Source organism: Carettochelys insculpta, chromosome 1 (genome assembly GCF_033958435.1).
Source record: "Carettochelys insculpta isolate YL-2023 chromosome 1, ASM3395843v1, whole genome shotgun sequence".
NCBI classification, from domain to species: Eukaryota; Metazoa; Chordata; order Testudines; family Carettochelyidae; genus Carettochelys; species Carettochelys insculpta.
Genome location: NC_134137.1, coordinates 351,846,994 through 351,863,792, shown reverse-complemented (window position 1 = coordinate 351,863,792; position 16,799 = coordinate 351,846,994). Strand labels below are relative to the sequence as shown.

At 46.0% G+C, this 16,799-nt stretch overlaps 1 protein-coding gene across 1 annotated transcript in view; it reads right to left on the bottom strand.

Moving 5' to 3' along the window:
* The window catches only part of LAMB1 (laminin subunit beta 1), an 87,324-nt gene that overhangs the window by 11,632 nt on the left and 58,893 nt on the right, over window positions 1-16,799 (bottom strand). The window contains exons 24-26 of the mRNA XM_075016352.1: window positions 7,800-8,169; window positions 5,194-5,378; window positions 4,024-4,265 (exon numbers count right to left, since the gene is read on the bottom strand). Of these exons, the coding sequence (XP_074872453.1) occupies window positions 4,024-4,265; window positions 5,194-5,378; window positions 7,800-8,169 (797 nt within the window). The remainder of the gene's footprint in view (window positions 1-4,023; window positions 4,266-5,193; window positions 5,379-7,799; window positions 8,170-16,799) is intronic.

Here is a 16,799-nt window from a genome sequence, read left to right as displayed (position 1 = left end):
GAAACTCAAATTTAGTCTCAAGGAAACTGTAACACTTCAAAAATTTGCTCTGGATTGGAAGAAGTCCAAAAATATTTTGATATTTTCTCAAATGAAGTTTTCCAAAAACAGGTCATTTTGGGTCTATCTCCACAAAACGCTTTGTTAAGAGCAAAATGATTTGACATGAATTTGACTTTTAAACAGTTTTACATCAAGTTTCAAAAAGTTGTTTTAGAAACCCTCTCAAAACACACACACCCAGCCACCTACCCAGGAGTGTTCCAGTGTGACTATCAAAAAGCTTTTTTTTCTCAAAATGAATGTTTGAACAAAAATAACCAACATGCTCCACTGGAAAGTTTGATTTTGATGAAACAGCATTTTCTAACAAATACATTTGATCAGAAAAATTTTAACCAGCTCTATTCATGAACTACCAGAGTGTGGACAATAAATGAAATCATTTAAAGATGTTTAGTAAGATGGAAGGTTGGGAAGAGTTTTCCTTTTGGGGGTGGGTATGTATGGTTGGGGGTGGAAAGAAGGAGGACACTCACAAACATTTTTCAGGCAACCCCCTAGTTAAGTTACATGAAGCTGCACCAGATTAATTTTATATGTTCCTTTCTCTAAAAAGCAGCCTTAGCCTCTTCCCTTCCCTGATGTTTGGCACACCATTCACTATTCTGTAGGAAAGCATCTCTCAACCTTTCCAGACTTCTGTCTTCCCTTTAGGAGTCTAATTTGTCTTACGTACCCCAAATTTCACCTCAACTTAAAAACTACTTGCTTACACAAATCTGACATAAAAATACAAAAAGCAGACTTCTACAGAAAACGTGCTTACATTTGCGTTCTTACCATACAATTACAAATCAATTAGAATATAAACTGCACTTACATTTCAGCATATAGAGCTGTATAAACAAGTCATTGGCTGTATGAAAGTTTAGTTTGTACTGACTTTGCTAGTGCTTTTATATGGCCTGTTACAAAAGAAGGCAAATATTTACATGAGTTGATATACCCCAGAAGACCTCTTGTGTATCCCAGGGGCACAAATACTCCTGGCTGAGAATCACCGCTTGAGAAAGCGCAGCATCCTATTTTTTTGCCTTTTTTAAGGCTCCCAGTTACTAATGACACTGCCTACAACCTTGATAGAAGAATTTCAGTGCCAATGGACCTGAGACATAGGAGTGTGAGGGATGGGTTCCCAATTAAAATTCCTTCCTTGTGTTATGTTAGGCAACAGCTGCTAAAAAGAGGAGGGGAGGGAAGAGAGGGACAATGCAATCTTTAGAAAAATTATACTGTAACTCACTGACACTCCTCACCACATCAGTTAACAGACATGCCCTCTCCATCATATTTACAGACTGAATCATATTTCAACTTCAGCTGATTTACTTCAGTGCAGGAAAAACCCACCCTCCCTCAGGATTAACCTCAGGCTCCCAGTCACGCAGGATGAGCATCAGGCTAAGTGTCTAAGGCTACGTCTACACGTGCACCCAACTTCGAAATAGCTTATTTCGATGTTGCGACATCGAAATAGGCTATTTCGATGAATAACGTCTACACGTCCTCCAGGGCTGGCAACGTCGATGTTCAACTTCGACGTTGCTCAGCCCAACATCGAAATAGGCACAGCGAGGGAACGTCTACACGGCACAGTAGCACACATCGAAATAAGGGAGCCAGGCACAGCTGCAGACAGCGTCACGGGGCGGACTCAACAGCAAGTCGCTCCCTTAAAGGGCCCCTCCCAGACACACTTTCATTAAACAGTGCAAGATACACAGAGCCAACAACTAGTTGCAGACCCTGTATATGCAGCACGGACCCCCAGCTGCAGCAGCAGCAGCCAGAAGCCCTGGGCTAAGGGCTGCTGCCCACGGTTACCACAGAGCCCCGCAAGGGCTGGAGAGAGAGTATCTGTCAACCCCCCAGCTGATGGCCGCCATGGAGGACCCCGCTATTTCGATGTTGCGGGACGCGGATCGTCTACACGTCCCTACTTCGATGTTGAACGTCGAAGTAGGGCGCTATTCCCATCCGCTCATGGGGTTAGCGACTTCGACGTCTCGCCGCCTAACGTCGATTTCAACTTCGAAATAGCGCCCAACACGTGTAGACGTGACGGGCGCTATTTCGAAGTTACTGCCGCTACTTCGAAGTAGCGTGCACGTGTAGACGCAGCCTAAGTGTCATTTTGACAAAAGAGCTCAGTAAAAGGTCTGCTTCCTCCCAGGCTACCTCTGCACTAGACTAAAAGTCAAACACAGATGCACAATTCTAGCTATGGCAATTGTGTAGCTAAAAATCGACCTCTGTGCTCAGCTAACTTGACTGTCTATACTGGGGAAGGTCGACAGGAGAGTTTCTCCTGCCAACCTCCCTTACTCCTTGCATCTCACGAGGAGTACAGGGGTCGACCACCATCCCGAGAAGTCAATTTTTTGCCTTTCTACTGAGTGGGTCAATCTTCCAGGCTGGTGCAGACCTGTTGTCTAACATGTCAGAAAACTCCAGCATGCCTGAAGTGACCAGTGGCACATCTTCCCCCACCCCCCTGCATCCAGGCTCCTTGTGTCATTTTCACTTGACAAACCAACATCTGGCTCCGTGTCCTACTCAGGTGCAGTACTGGCCACGTGATCGCCCTTCGCCCCAAGCCACCGGTCGCCTGAGGGAGGGCTGGGACAACCTCCCTCCGGCCCTGCTTTGCCCTCTTCCTCCCCCAGTGATACCCTCTCCCTGCCTCTTCCCTGCTCTTTATCCACCCCCACAAAGGCTGCCTGGGGGAACTAACAGGAGGTCTGGTGCCAGTAGCAGGAGTTGAACCACCCCTCTCTTCCTCCACCCCTACACACTCACCAGCAGCTGCTGGCTGCATTGCTCCGCTTCTGGCCAGTGAGCACGGGGGCAGTCATGCCCCCTTCCCAAGCAACACCCTGGGAGAGCAGAGTGAGCCAGGCCAATGTCGCTCTGCTTTCTCCTCCCCCCTCCCACTGCTGGTATGGTGGGGACTAACCCCTGCTGCAGCATCAGGCCCAGTGCTGTGCTTTCTACCTTTCCTCACCCCTCCCTGGTTCATTCCAGCCACGCAGAAGCTCTGACTCCTTGCCTCTCCTGCCCATGGCAGTGGAGAGTGAGTGAGTGAGTGAGTGTCATATGCCCTCCCCCCCGTGCACGTGCGCACACTTTGCCCCAGTCCTACTGTACGGGACAGCTCTCCACCAGATTAGGACTGTTCAGCTCTAAGCTAGATGAATGACATCCCCATGGACAAAATTAGCTAAACACTACACAACTGTAAGACAATACATACCAAAAGAGAAGAGATGCACCCAGTGAAAATTCATGTACATCCAAACCATTAAATCACCAACAGTGAGGGCTGGGGAAGAAGCTGGTGGATGAAGAGTGTTGCAGGGGCATTGTGGAGCAGGCAGAGGGATAGCTCAGTGGTTGGAGTGTAAGCCTGCTAAACCCACAGTTGTGAGCTCAATCCTTGAGGAGGCCACTTAGGGTTCAGGGGCAAATAGATGTCAGCGATGGTGCGTGGTCCTGCCAAGAGGGTAGGGGACCGGACTAGATGATCTCCCCAGGTCCCCTCCACCTCTATGAGATAGGTATAGTCTTTGTATCTTTTGGGGCTCATGGTCACAAAAACTAGTGTTCTCAATCGAGTCGGATAGTTCTTTGTGGCTGCAAGTGACTGGTGGAGTTGGGTCATGGGAGGAAACAAAGGAACAACAGGGTATGGGCAGGGAGGGGGGTTGGAAATGGAAAGGGTGGAGCAAGTGGTGTTTGGAAGTTACTGCCCTCCCTTGTGATCTGAGAGTCTCAAACACAGTTCCAGTTCACAAGCTCTCTCAGTACACCAAAAAAGCATTTTTCCAAAAGCAAAAACCACTTCAACAAAGTTTCAGGCTTTGTACAGTTGTACACTGCCCGCCTTCCTGCCTGTCACTTCAACAGCACCACGGACATTCTCCTGCGGGTTCTACACCCAAAGAAATCTTAACCGCATACCTTCTCAGCCACATCAGAAAGATCCAGACTCTGCAGTTTCCCAGCCAGTTCATCCAGAAGGCGCGACTGCTCCTCTTGTTTCACCTTGAACTGGGCCTCTCGCTCACTGATTAAGTCTTCCACTTCCTGCCGTGTCTGGGCTGACAGCTCCACAAGGCTATCAGGATGAACAGTAGTGGCATTGACCCTCTCTTCTGCCTCCAGGGACATCTGGAAATACTTGGTGATACTGTCCAAGGCTCCTACAGAAGTTAGATCCAACTGTTCAGCTATTCACCCTCACTGCTGAATGTACAGTACAAACAATGTTACAGGGACTCTAGTGGATGACAAAATTATGTAAGGCCATTCCTCTATCACACTGAATACAAAGCTATACAAATATTATTAAGGTTAATATGCTTGAACCATTTATGGAGCAAGTTGTGGTATCCATGAAATAACCCTCCTGTTGATGGTCCTGCTGTTTAATTTCAATTGTCAAGAGAATCTGACTAATATTGAAAAAAATGAAAATTCTTCCAGATTAAGGCTCTGATCCTGTGGTCACTGGAAGCAAAGGAAGACCTGGCCCTAGTTTTATAGATCTTATTTACTTCTGTGACCCACTGGGTCTATGGAACTGCTTTGGTGAGTAGGTGCAATTCACGCAGCAGCAATGGGCCAGCACAAGGACTACACATCATGAAGTCTTTGCGTGAGTGGAATATACATAGTGCACGCAAAGAGTATGGGTGGTAGAATCTGGCCCTTTGTGACAATCTTATTCACACAGGCTCGTGACCTTTTGCACAGAAATTTAGTAATCTACTCAAATGAAACGTGAGCCAAAGTATCTTCAGACATTTGTATTTGTCTTAATCACGTTATGTAACAAAATAGAAATATACCACTGGGCTTAATGTTGCCACATGGCCTCTTTTGACTGGTCTATGACTTCTACGCATTAAATGGTTTAAAGATGACTTTGCTCCCGAAGATTCTGAGCTAGTTTTTCAATGCACACAAAAACAGAGGCAGATTAGCAACTCTGCCAAGGCTTAGAAGGAAGCTGCACTCACAAAACCACATTTTATTACTGTTTAGAAGATTGACCTGGTATTCTAAAGCACACATTATATAAACATTTGCTGCCTTGGCTTTTTTCCTTTCCCCCATGAGGCATCTCACCCCGGATATCAGAGATTTTTATAAACTCAAGTTGTTCTGCAAGTTCTTTCACAACGCGGTCTAAGCTCTCTGCATCGGTCTCCAGGGCCCTCAGGTGCGTGTCCGTGTTATTGCTTTTTAACGCTATCACTGAAAGCTTGTCTTCTATTTCAGCCATCTTTTCTGTAATGCCTGCGGTTAGCTTCCTACAAGCAAAGCACAGAACCTACATTTATTCAAAGAAAAAAAATTATTCACCTTGGAAAATTTTTTATAAAGAAACAAAGATGTACAGTAGTTAAACTCCCGCCACCCCTCCGCAATCGGTGCTGTAAGCAATTGGTAACAACTTGCTGTCCTAGAATACGGTTTTTGTTTTCTTTATCACAAAAACTACTTTTTAATCTACAGTACATTTATACACTCAAAGCACCCAATTGCTCAGAAAACAGCTGCTTTGTGTAAGATTAGCCAGAGCCAGATTCCAGAACAATGGTGTAATGCTCTTGAACCATGGCAACTGCACAGGTCAGAGTGTCAACTACTATGATCCATACATAATTTCCTTCACGTCCCACACAGCCACAAATGCATTTTTTTTTTTAATTGCAACAACTGAATGTCAGGAAAGAAAAAACAATTCTTTGAACACAATAGATTCTTTTAACTACTTTATAAAGAGCCCCTGTTGCCAATGGCCTCTTCAGGGTGGAGGTGGGAAAAAATTTCCCACCTGCAGCAAAAGAGATGAAGGCGAGCAACCTTGGCTCTTTCCTCCAACAAAAAGGTGTGAGGCCTAGTAAAGTAGAACCAGAGATGCTACTGCAGCCATAGTTCACTGACATAGGTACACGGTCATCAATGGCACTTGGACTTGCAACCTCCGGCATCAAAAAGCATCCAGCTCTAAGTAGTAGGCTGCCGTAAGACCTTAACTAATGGAAAGACTTAACCGACCTCACTAGGCTTTGGCTCAGAACCCTCATCACTGGGGCAGGGCACTAAACAGGGATATGAGCACATGCACCAAGCCCACTCATTACATATTGTTTCAGTTATTCCCACAGCCACCACTCCTGCACAGCAGTTGTAGTTCTCTGCCTGTCCCACCTCTCTTGGAATCTACACTCCAGTACAACTCTACAGGGAGACAACTTAATGGAACTGGAGAGCAGCTAGAAATCCTTAACTGAAATCTCATTAAGGGCCTTCAAGCCCCCAACTTTTGGTTTGCATGGGAACATTTTAAGATGCTTGGAAAAGTCTCACGTTCCATTAACTGCTTTGAATTATTTCAGTCAGTAATAGCAAAGCTAGTTTGTGCTTAACCTTCCTAGGTTTCACAAGGGCTCACCTACCCTTCTCTGCTTCCTTTTTAAATACAAGGAATACAGGAGTTCTGCTGCTTACACTTCATGAAATGGAGGCAACCAGTGCTGCAACACTGGCATTTTTCTGTTGACAATGTTTTGTTTTTTAGATTAGGAAGAGGTCTGCATCACTATCTAGATGGCTATAAAACCAAATCCCAAGAACTCAATCTCTGGCCTGCATTCTCTCACACAATAGCTGTACTTGTCCTTTGACTTGGGGGAATCACAAGGAATAAACAGGACTGGCTCCATGCTAATTGCTGGCAGACGGACAAAATACAAGCACAGCCCCGCCCCTTTCAAAGATCCTGACAGTACTGGTTTACAGATGCATTTTCTTTGCTCTCAGTAGGAAAAAGGGGTGGGGAATCCCAGGCCCTGATCTAGAACCGGACTGTGGCTGGTCTGGATCCAATCCCTGAGGCTCGGGGTCGTGAGACTGCAGGTCAAGTCAGGCAAGCCAGGGCTTGATCCAGCTCATGGGCCCTGACTGGCAGGGGCAGGAAACGTGTCTGTGTGCTGCTGCCGCCACTTGCTCCCTCCCACCAGCTCAGAGAACAGCAGCGCAGCGCTGCCTGGAGAGGCCTCTCCTCCACCATTCTTAGTGGCTGTGACTATGGCCAATCAGAGTAGCAGACGACAGTGCCTGGGAGTGGCAGAGGACACGCAGCCAAGGGTGCCCCCAGGGAGCAGTGCTGGGTAAATGCCGCCCCCCCCACCCCCGACTCCTACCTTCAGCCAGCTCCTGCCCCCCACTCCTACCCAGATCATCCACCCCGAGCCCATTCCTGGCCCCTCCCTCCCACACAGACCACATTCCAAGCCTGTTTCTTGACAAGCTCCACCCCCAAAATAAACCCTCATTTTGGCCCCACAAGCCTAGGGGGCACTCACAAAATCTGCTTGTCTGCACCGATTAGCTCTGGGGCTGGTGTGTGAGGGTAACGGAAGGGAGTGTCCTTTTTATTTTTCAGTTGGGTAGCATGTCAGAGACTTTTTGTTTTGTTTTTTTTTGGTTTTTTTTTTTGTTTCTCACTTGTGTGGTGCCCGACTGATTTTTCCATGGATCAGTGGCCTCAACCCAAAAAAGGTTCCCCATCCTTGCATCAGAATCAGACTTAGAGCATTGCAGGCCCACTGCTGCTAGACAATCAGCGCTCTCAACTCCCATCGGCATGCCAAAGGTGCTCAGCACACTGGAGGATCAAGCCCCAGCTGAGCTGTAAATAGTCACACAACATGTACTGTACTCACCCTGCTTCCTCAAAGAGGTTTCCAATGTTTTTAAGGGGCTCAGCAGCTGGATTTTGAGCCAGGATACTTTTAATTTCATTCAGTTTCTCTTCCACAGCATTGATAGTTTGCTGGTAAGGGCCACTGACCCCACTGATCTTGAGAATTTTTGCTCTCTCCAGGAACCTCTGTGTCCTATTGGTCAGTTCACCGATGATGACGTCCCACAGAGCAAAACACTGGTGACATGGTGAGCAGTCAGGGAAGATGCCGGAGTAACCGCGGGTGCACTTGTCGCAGCGGGGTCCCTCAACACCCTCCTTACAGACACACAGCCCTGTGGAGCGATTGCACTGCGGTGTCTGGATTCCACGGGAATCGCACTCACAAGCTGGCAAGGCAAAAAGGAACAGGAGCAAAGCTTAGACAGGATGAAAATAATAATACTATTGGAAGGAAAAAACACATGGGCCCTGACATGAAGAGAAGGACTTTAATCATAATGCTGTGAACGTGGGATCACTGGATACGCAAACTACAGTCAGCAACGTCCGGACTGGTTACTTGCTTCTCTCCACCTCGCTGTAAAGGCCAGGACTGAGCATTACATAAGAAGAACAAAGTGACAGACAGAGGAAGAAATTCAGAAAGGATTTTAAGGACCCGTTTCACATGGCTCAGACAGGTCACAATGTGTATTAGGGGGTGGACTCATCCTATACTGTATTTAGAACGGGATTTGGGTTGCCATCAGGTTGCAGTTATTTTAGGTTTTTGGTCCTTCTTTCCCCTGTCCCCAATTAGAAAGAGACAGGTCACGCTGGTGGGGCTGGATGGGGGGAACCAATAATTTTCAATGGAGGCTGCCTGAAGAATCTGTAGCACTTAAAAGGATAACAAAATAACGTATTAGGTAATGAGCTTTCATGGGGCAGACCAAGTTCTCCATCTCCATTGTTTGAACATGGCTCCCTCTCTGTTACTATTCTAAGAATTTGGTACGTGGTCGCGGGCTGCACTCTTCCGCAGTGTTGATGGGCAGGGTACAGGGTCTGCGACAGGCTGGGTATGGGAGGGAGCTCTGGGTAGGGACTGGGGTGCAGAAGTGAGTTTGGGTTCAGAACCTGGGGCGGGGGTACAGGAGCGGGGCTGTGATCTGGGGCAATGGGTTGGAGTCCTGGTGTAGGCTCTTGCTGGGAGGCACTTACTGGGCAGGCTCCTTGGCTACCACAGCCCCACACGCTGCTTAGAGAGGCCAGCCGCTGGGGTCAATGTGTGTCTGTATGGCGCCGCCCTTGAGCGATGAGGAGCAGCCGGTCTCCACATGCTGCCTGCACCTGCAAGCGCTGCCCTTGCAGCCAATGGGAGGCTAAACAGATGGCGCTGGGGGTGGAAGCAGGGCGCAGAGACACTCCCTCTTCCCAAGGAGCATGCTGTGGATAAACACGCTGGCTCCAGCAGCCAGCCACTCTGAGCAGCTTGTGCGGGCATGGCAGGCAGGCAGGGAACCTGTGGAAGGAAGGGGTCCAGGTAGGGATCATCAAATCGCCGAGGTAAATGCGTGACTGCGTAGGTGGTGTAGTAGAGGATTTGGTTTCTGTGACCATGGGATCCGGTTTCAGGAACAAGGACTGCTGGGAAGAGATGGGATGAAGAGAGGAAAGAGCATCTTTGAGGGCAGGCTTGCAAACCTAGCGAGGAGGGCTTTAAACTAGGTCCATCAGGGGATGGTGACATGACCCCTGAGGTAAGCGGGGAAGGAGTAGGGTACAACAAAGTAGGATTCCTAGGTGATGAGGAGAAAGTGGGCCAAGCAGCCACTTCCCTATGGTGCTTGTACACGAATGCAAGAAGCCTGGGAAACAAACAGGAGAAACCAGAGGCCTTGGGACAGTCAAAGGAGTATGAGGTGGTTGGAATAACCGAGACCTGGTGGGATGATTCACATAACTGGAGCACGGTCATGGAAGGGTATAAACTGTTTAGGAAGGACAGGCAGGGAGAAAAGGAGGAGGAGTTGTACTCTGTGAGGGAGCATTATGATTGCTCAGAGCTCCAGTATAAGGAGGGAGAAAAACCAGGTGAGTGTCTTTGGGTTAAGCGTAGAGCTGGAAGCAACAGAGGTGATGATGTAGTTGGTGTCTGCTACAGACTGCCAGACCAGATAGATGAAGTAGGTGAGGACTTTTTCAGACAGCTAAGAGAAGCTTCAAAAATCACAGGCCCTGGTTCTCAGCGGAGACTTTAATTATCCAGACATTTCTTGGGAGACCAATACTGCAGCACACAGACAATCCAGGAAGATTTTGGAGAACATGGGGGATAACTTCCTGGTACAAGTGCTGATGGCACCAAACAGGCCATGCACAACTTGACTTGTTGCTCACAAACAGAGAAGAACTAGTAGGAGAAATAGAAGCAGTGGCAACCTGAGCTGCAGTGATCACGAGATGGTAGATTTCAGGATCCTTACAAAAGGAAGAAAGGTGAAGAGTAATATACAGACCCCTGATTTCAAAAAAAGCAGACTGACTCCCTGAGAGTACTGATGGGCAGGATCCCCTGGGAAACAAAGATGAAGGGGGGAAAGCGTTCAGGAGAATTGGCAGTATTTTAAAGAAGTCTTGCTGAAGGCACAGGAACAAACCATCCCACTGCATATTAAGAAATGCAAATATGGTAGGCAACCAGCTTGGCTTAACAGGGAAATCCTTGGTAAGCTTAAACTCAAAAAGGATGAGTATAAGAAGTGGAAACTTGGACAGATGACTAAGGAGGAGTATAAATATATGGTTGGAAAATGCTGGGCAGTAATCAGGACAGCAAAGGACAATTGGAACTGTAGCTGGCAAAGGATATGAAGGGTAACAAGAAGGATTTCTACAGGCACGTTAACAATAAAAGAGTCATCAGGGAGGGCCTGGGGCTGTTACTGGATGAGAGAGGTAACCTAGTGACAGATGATTTAAGAAAAGCTGAAGTACTCAATGCTTTTTTGCCTGAGTCTTCATGGACAAGGACAGCTCCCACACTATGGTGGTAGACAATGCAGTATGGGAAGGTGGAGGGCAGCCATCTGTGGGGAAGGAAGGAGTTAAGAGCTACTTAGAAAAACCAGATGTACACAAATCCATGGGTCTGGATTTAATGCACCCAAGGGCACTAAGGGAATTGGCAGATGTCATTGCCAAACCTTTGGCCATTATCTTTGAAGACTCTTGGAGACCGGGAGAGATTCCAGATGATTGGAAATAAGGCAACTGTAGTGCCCATCTTTAAAAAAGGAAAGAAGGACAATCAAGGGAACTATAGACCAGTCAGCCTTACAACAGTACTTGGGAAAATAATGGAGGGGATCCTCAAGTAATCCGTTTTGGAGCACTTGGCAGAGGGGAAAGTGATCAAAAGTAGTCAACATGGATTCACCAAGGGGAAGTCATGCCTGACCAATCTGATTAGCTTCTGTGATGAGGTAACAGTCTCTGTGGACAAGGGGAAGTCAGTGGATGTGATGTACCTTGACTTCAGCAAAGCTTTTGATACAGTCTCCCACAACATTCTTACCCATAAGTTAAGGAAGTATGGATTGGATACATGGACTATAAGACAGACCGAAAGCTAGCTTGACGGTCGGGCGGTCAATGGCTCAATATCTGGATGGTGGTCTGTTTCAAGTGGAGTGCCCCAAGACTTGGTTCTGGGGCCTATGTTGCTCAACGTTTTTATGAATGATCTGGATGAGGGACTGGATTGCACCCTGATGAAGTCTGCAGATGACACCAAGCTGATCTGGATAAATTGGAGGACTGGGCCAAATGAAAGCTGATGTGGTTCAACAAGGAGAAGTGTAGAGTCCTGTACTTGGAATGAAAGAATTTCGAGCATTGTTGTAGTCTGGAGACCAAATGGCTAAGCACCACTACAGTGGAAAAGGACCTAGGGATTATGGTGGATGAAAGTCTGGATATGAGTAAACAGTGTTCCATTGTAGCAAAAAAGGCCAACGGTATATTGGGCTGCATTAAGAGGAGCATTTTGAGCAGATCTAGACAAGTCATTGTTCCCCTCTATTCGGCACTGGTGAGGCCACATCTGATGTATTGCATCCAGTTTTGGACCCCCCAGCATAGAAAGGATGTGGATGTGCTGGAGCAGGTTCAGCAGAGGGCAACGAAAATGATTAAGAGGCTGGAGCACATGACCTATGAGGAGAGGCTGAGGGATTTGGTTTTATTTAGTTTGCAGATGAGAAGACTGAGGGGTGATTTGATAGCAGCCTTCAACTTCCTGAAGGGGGGAGCTCTAAAGAGGATGAAGAGAAACTCTTCTCAGGGGTGACAGGTGGCAGAACAAGGAGTAATGGTCTGAAGTTACTGAAGGAGAGTAGGTTGGATATTAGAAAAAACTACTTCACCAGGAGGGTGGTGAAGCACTGGAATGTGTTGCCTAGAGAGGCGGTGGAATCTCCATCCCTAGAGGTTTTTAAGTCCCAGCTTGACATAGTCATGCCTGGAATGACTTAGTTGTGGTTGATCCTGCTTGAAGCAGGGGGCTGGACTCGATGACCTTTTGAGGTCCCTTCCAGCCCTATGATTCTAAGAGTCTTGCTGGGCTGAAGAAGACCAGATTCAAATGTTTGGCAGGCCGTATTTTTCCCACCCACTGTTGTTAAGAATTGATCTGGATTTACAATTGTGTGTGCGTGTGTACATGCGTGCAATTTGGACCCACTGTTACCTTTTGCGTCAGGCTCTGGCAAATACATATAGTGAATGAAATGAGGGCAAGGGAAGGGAGGTAGGAAGAAACACCAGCTAAATAAGGAATACTGGGAATTTTTTAAAAAAGCGCACCTTCTGTGTCAGGGAGAAGAGGCAGGCAAATGTCTAACATTATCATACTGGTATCAAATGTCACAAACACTTTTATAATTAGAAAGTGAGGACAAAGCTGAGCATCTGCAATTCATGAATTCAAGTGACAAGCAACTTCTACTGAGATAGTGAGGAAGGGGCAAATACAAGCAAATGCATTTACCTGGTATACAAACATTTGTCTACATTTATATGCAAATTGGTTCTGGCCCTTTGGCTCCTGGTGAATCACTGATTGCAGCCCATGTGGTAAATGCTGGGCACCCTAGGTGTAGAAGTTGGCTGTACAGAGGCATTTCTAGTTGGCCTATATCACCCGTGAAGGAAAGAAACCCGATGTGCTCCGCTGCTGGTTTTAAAAACCCATTTGCACGCAGAATTTACAAGCAGTGGAAATTTGAGTTTCTAGCTGACCGTTCCCTAAGCACCCAGGTAGGAGAAGAAGAGGGGAAATTACCACCCTTCAAAGCTTTTAATAAAGGGGTGTCAGCAAAGAACAAAAGCAAGAGGCCTTGCAACTATGCCGGAACTATCATTCATACAGCCATGGTGAAGTGAACCTGAAAAAGATCAGATGCACATTCTTTTAACATCCAGCAAGAAGACTAACACCCAGCCGATGAAAGCCTGCAGTTTGGCACCACATCTTTCAAGAGTACTTCATAAACGGACACAGATACAGATGGCCCATAAATCTATCAAGCACACAGTACGTCCCTCCGGCAGAGTTATAGGCTGTTGTTAAAAGTTCCTTCTGAAAATGTCCATGTTCTCATTCAACAGGCACTCCCCCTTGAAAACGACACGGAAACAAGTCTATACCCATGGTTCTCAACTAGGGATGCAGGTATCCCCAGAGGTATGCAGAGATCATCCAGGGTACATAAAATAGGCATACATCTAGATGAGTTTTACAACAGGCTGCAAAAAAAGCACTAGTGAAGTCATGGCAAACTAAAATTTCATACGACTTGTTTATACTACCCAATATACTACACACTGAAATGTAAGTACAGCATTTCCATTTCAATTGATTTATTTTCAAACAATATGGTCAATATGGGAAAGTCAGCAATTTTGCAGAATAGTGTGTATAGTGACACTTGTATTTTTATGTCTCATTTTGTAAGTAAGTCATTTCTAAGTGAGGTAAAGATTGGGAGTACGCAAGACAAGACTCTTGAAAGAGGTACAGTAGTTTGGAATGGTTGGAAGATACTGATCTATACTGCCTGCTTTCATGCCATAATTTCACAATACATCCTCAGTCCTTAACCCCTTTATTGATTTTCATGACCTTAAAGGACTAAAATGCCTCGAACAAAAATTGCGTTTCATAGCACAACAGATACTAGAAGGCAGAAATGACTTCTGTTGACTGCTAGTCAGCTTATGTCAGCACAATTTAGCAAAATGGTCCTTTTGTTCTCTGAACTGTACTCCAACACAAGATTTTTTTTTTTTTTTTACACTTTACATCAAAGCGATTAAGTTTCCCACAGCAATTTGCTATGGAATATATTCCCCACAGGCAAGTCATCAGGCTCCTACTTGAAGGAGGTCAATTAACCCTTTCATCAGCAGAGTGGCCAGTTATCCAAATTCCACTGTACAGAGTGGAGAACACAATATGTATTTCTCCTCTCAAAGAGCCCTACATTACATTACAACCCCAGACTACATTACACAAGAATTCAGCAAATCTTATCTCTGGGTTATCTGCAGATAAATGACAAATAAACCTATCTAGTTTTCCAACCTGATCACAGCAGGCAAACAACACTTCTGCACCACCATTTACATGATAAAGTGCAACCCAACCGGATGCTCCGCTTCGGAGATTTACAGAAACAAAACAATAGAGCAGGAGTGCAAGGGGTGGGGAGGGAAGAGGGGAAGGCACTGAGGAGGGTATGAAAGTTCATAAATGGGGAGGGCAGCATGATCAGCTGCTGGGTGTCAAGCACATCTATCTCATTAAAAGGTTGAAATATGTTATTTGTATATAAATGTAAACACACATGCAGACTGTTTAATGTATTAAAGCTTTTACATTCTACATACTTAATTTTCTTACATGTGCAGGAAGGATTTTTTTTCATACAAACATAACTGAAATTTCCATCAGTTTGGATTACATTAGACAGGTAGGGGGAGCCCCACTAATTGCTTGGACAAAAAAATGGGGCCCAACGTAAAAGTTTGCTCACCCCTTCAACAGAGGTTATGACAAAGGGGAAAAGGAGCTTAAATTAAGCATCTCCCAGACCTCAACCTTTCTCAGGATAAACCGAGCTCTGTGCTTCAACTGGCAGGACAAACACGTTCTAAGGACAACCAAGATGAGGTATCTCAGAAGCTGCTATCGATCACAGAAAAGCTGGCATCTGTAGACTCTCCAGGGAATAAATCTAATGCATAGAAAATGGTTTGTAAAAATGGCAACTTTACACATTCACTATCTTATCTGTCACATTTGTAAACCACGGCTATGTCTACACCATGACAAAGTCAAATTTATTAAAGCCAACTTTGTAACACTGGATTTCATAAAGTCGAAGTTGAGTGTCCTCACCTGCCTACAAAGTCAACTCAGTGGGTCTCCACTAAATCACCAAAGTTCGACTGTTGCAGCACTGCATTGTGGGAACCTATCCCACAGTTCCTTCAGCCCTGTGGCATTCTGGGTTTTTTACAGGTGCATTATGGGGAAAAAATACCCCACAAATGGTTGCGGGTGTGTGATGTCATCTTCCCAGACTGCACTGCCCTCAGTCCTCTCCTGTTGCAAACAGCCAGCCATTTTTCAGAAATCTCTTTTTCCAATGAGAGAAATTGTTTGAGTTGTCCGCATTATGACCCTTGTTACCAGATGTGTTCTGTAATTCATTCTGTCCCTTTTTACAGAAAAAGGACTTTAAAAATAACCTTATCAAATGTGTTCTGAGAGCACCCAGTTAACTGAATCACGTCAAACAGGTTTCTCCAGGTGAAAAAACACCAAAGAGGTGTTTACTTTATTTTGAGGAGCAAAAGGGACTTTGAAGTAGCGCAGACACTTCAAAGCGCTTGCGGCTACATGCATGCCAGAACTCTGAAGCTTGACACTTTCAAGTTGCCGCAGGGGAAAATTAGCCTAATGAAGTGCTGTGTATTGACCACAGCACTTCATTACTAATCTCCCGTGGTCCTGATCATCATGCCTTCTTCAAAGTTGGGGGCAAGTGTAGACACAGCCCTGGTGTGGTGGGGCAGGGGCTAGCCTGCCAGGTGAAATGAGATCCAAGATCTCCCAATGGCTCCATGCTGGGGCTCTTCTGCAATCCTGAGAAGTCACCATACTGGCCAGAAAGAAAATTAATTCAAATTGACAGGCTTCCTGTTTACTACTTTCCGCACAGCTGGCGAGCAGCGGAGGTGAAAGCGGCAAGACACACACATTCGGAGCATTGTGGGATACCTCTGGAGGTCAATAAAATTGATTTAAAGTAAAGTAATGCAGTTTCCACACTAGCATTAATTCAGCATTTTAAATTCAAACTTGGCATTACACTACATGGGAGGGGTGGGGCAAGAAAGCTGATCTTAGCGCCCATTAAAATTGACCTAATGATATTTGCAGTGAAGACAGTCACGCTGTAAAATCTAGCTAATTGCCTTAAAATCGACTTTATGCTGTAGTGCAGACAGAGCCCAAGTCACAAACTGCTACTAGGACTGCAACATCACCCAGACCAGAAGAAATAAACTGGTGCTTTACCTAAATACAATCTTAGTTCAAGAGAAAGCAACGTAAAACCTCCCCAAGGACCACCACAATAAGAAACAACAGAAACTAAAAGCGGAGCTACATTTCAGTCACTTTTTTAATTTGGGAGGAATTTACATACATCTGTGGGATGACTTCTCCAGCTAAAAGCCACTTTGTGCTTCCTTTGTAACAGAAGCTGGACTATCTCTTGAATTCTCATACTGAATAAATCACCTTTTTATAGGGTGACTATCTTTCTCTATGCCAAACGTGGGATACGACTGGGGGCTCCCAGATTGCAGCTGCCAAGGAAGTGCAGATCCCTGGCCGCCCCTGCCATGAGGCTCCCAGAATGGGGATGGTGCCCCACAGGGGAGCTCCCCACTTGTACGGGAG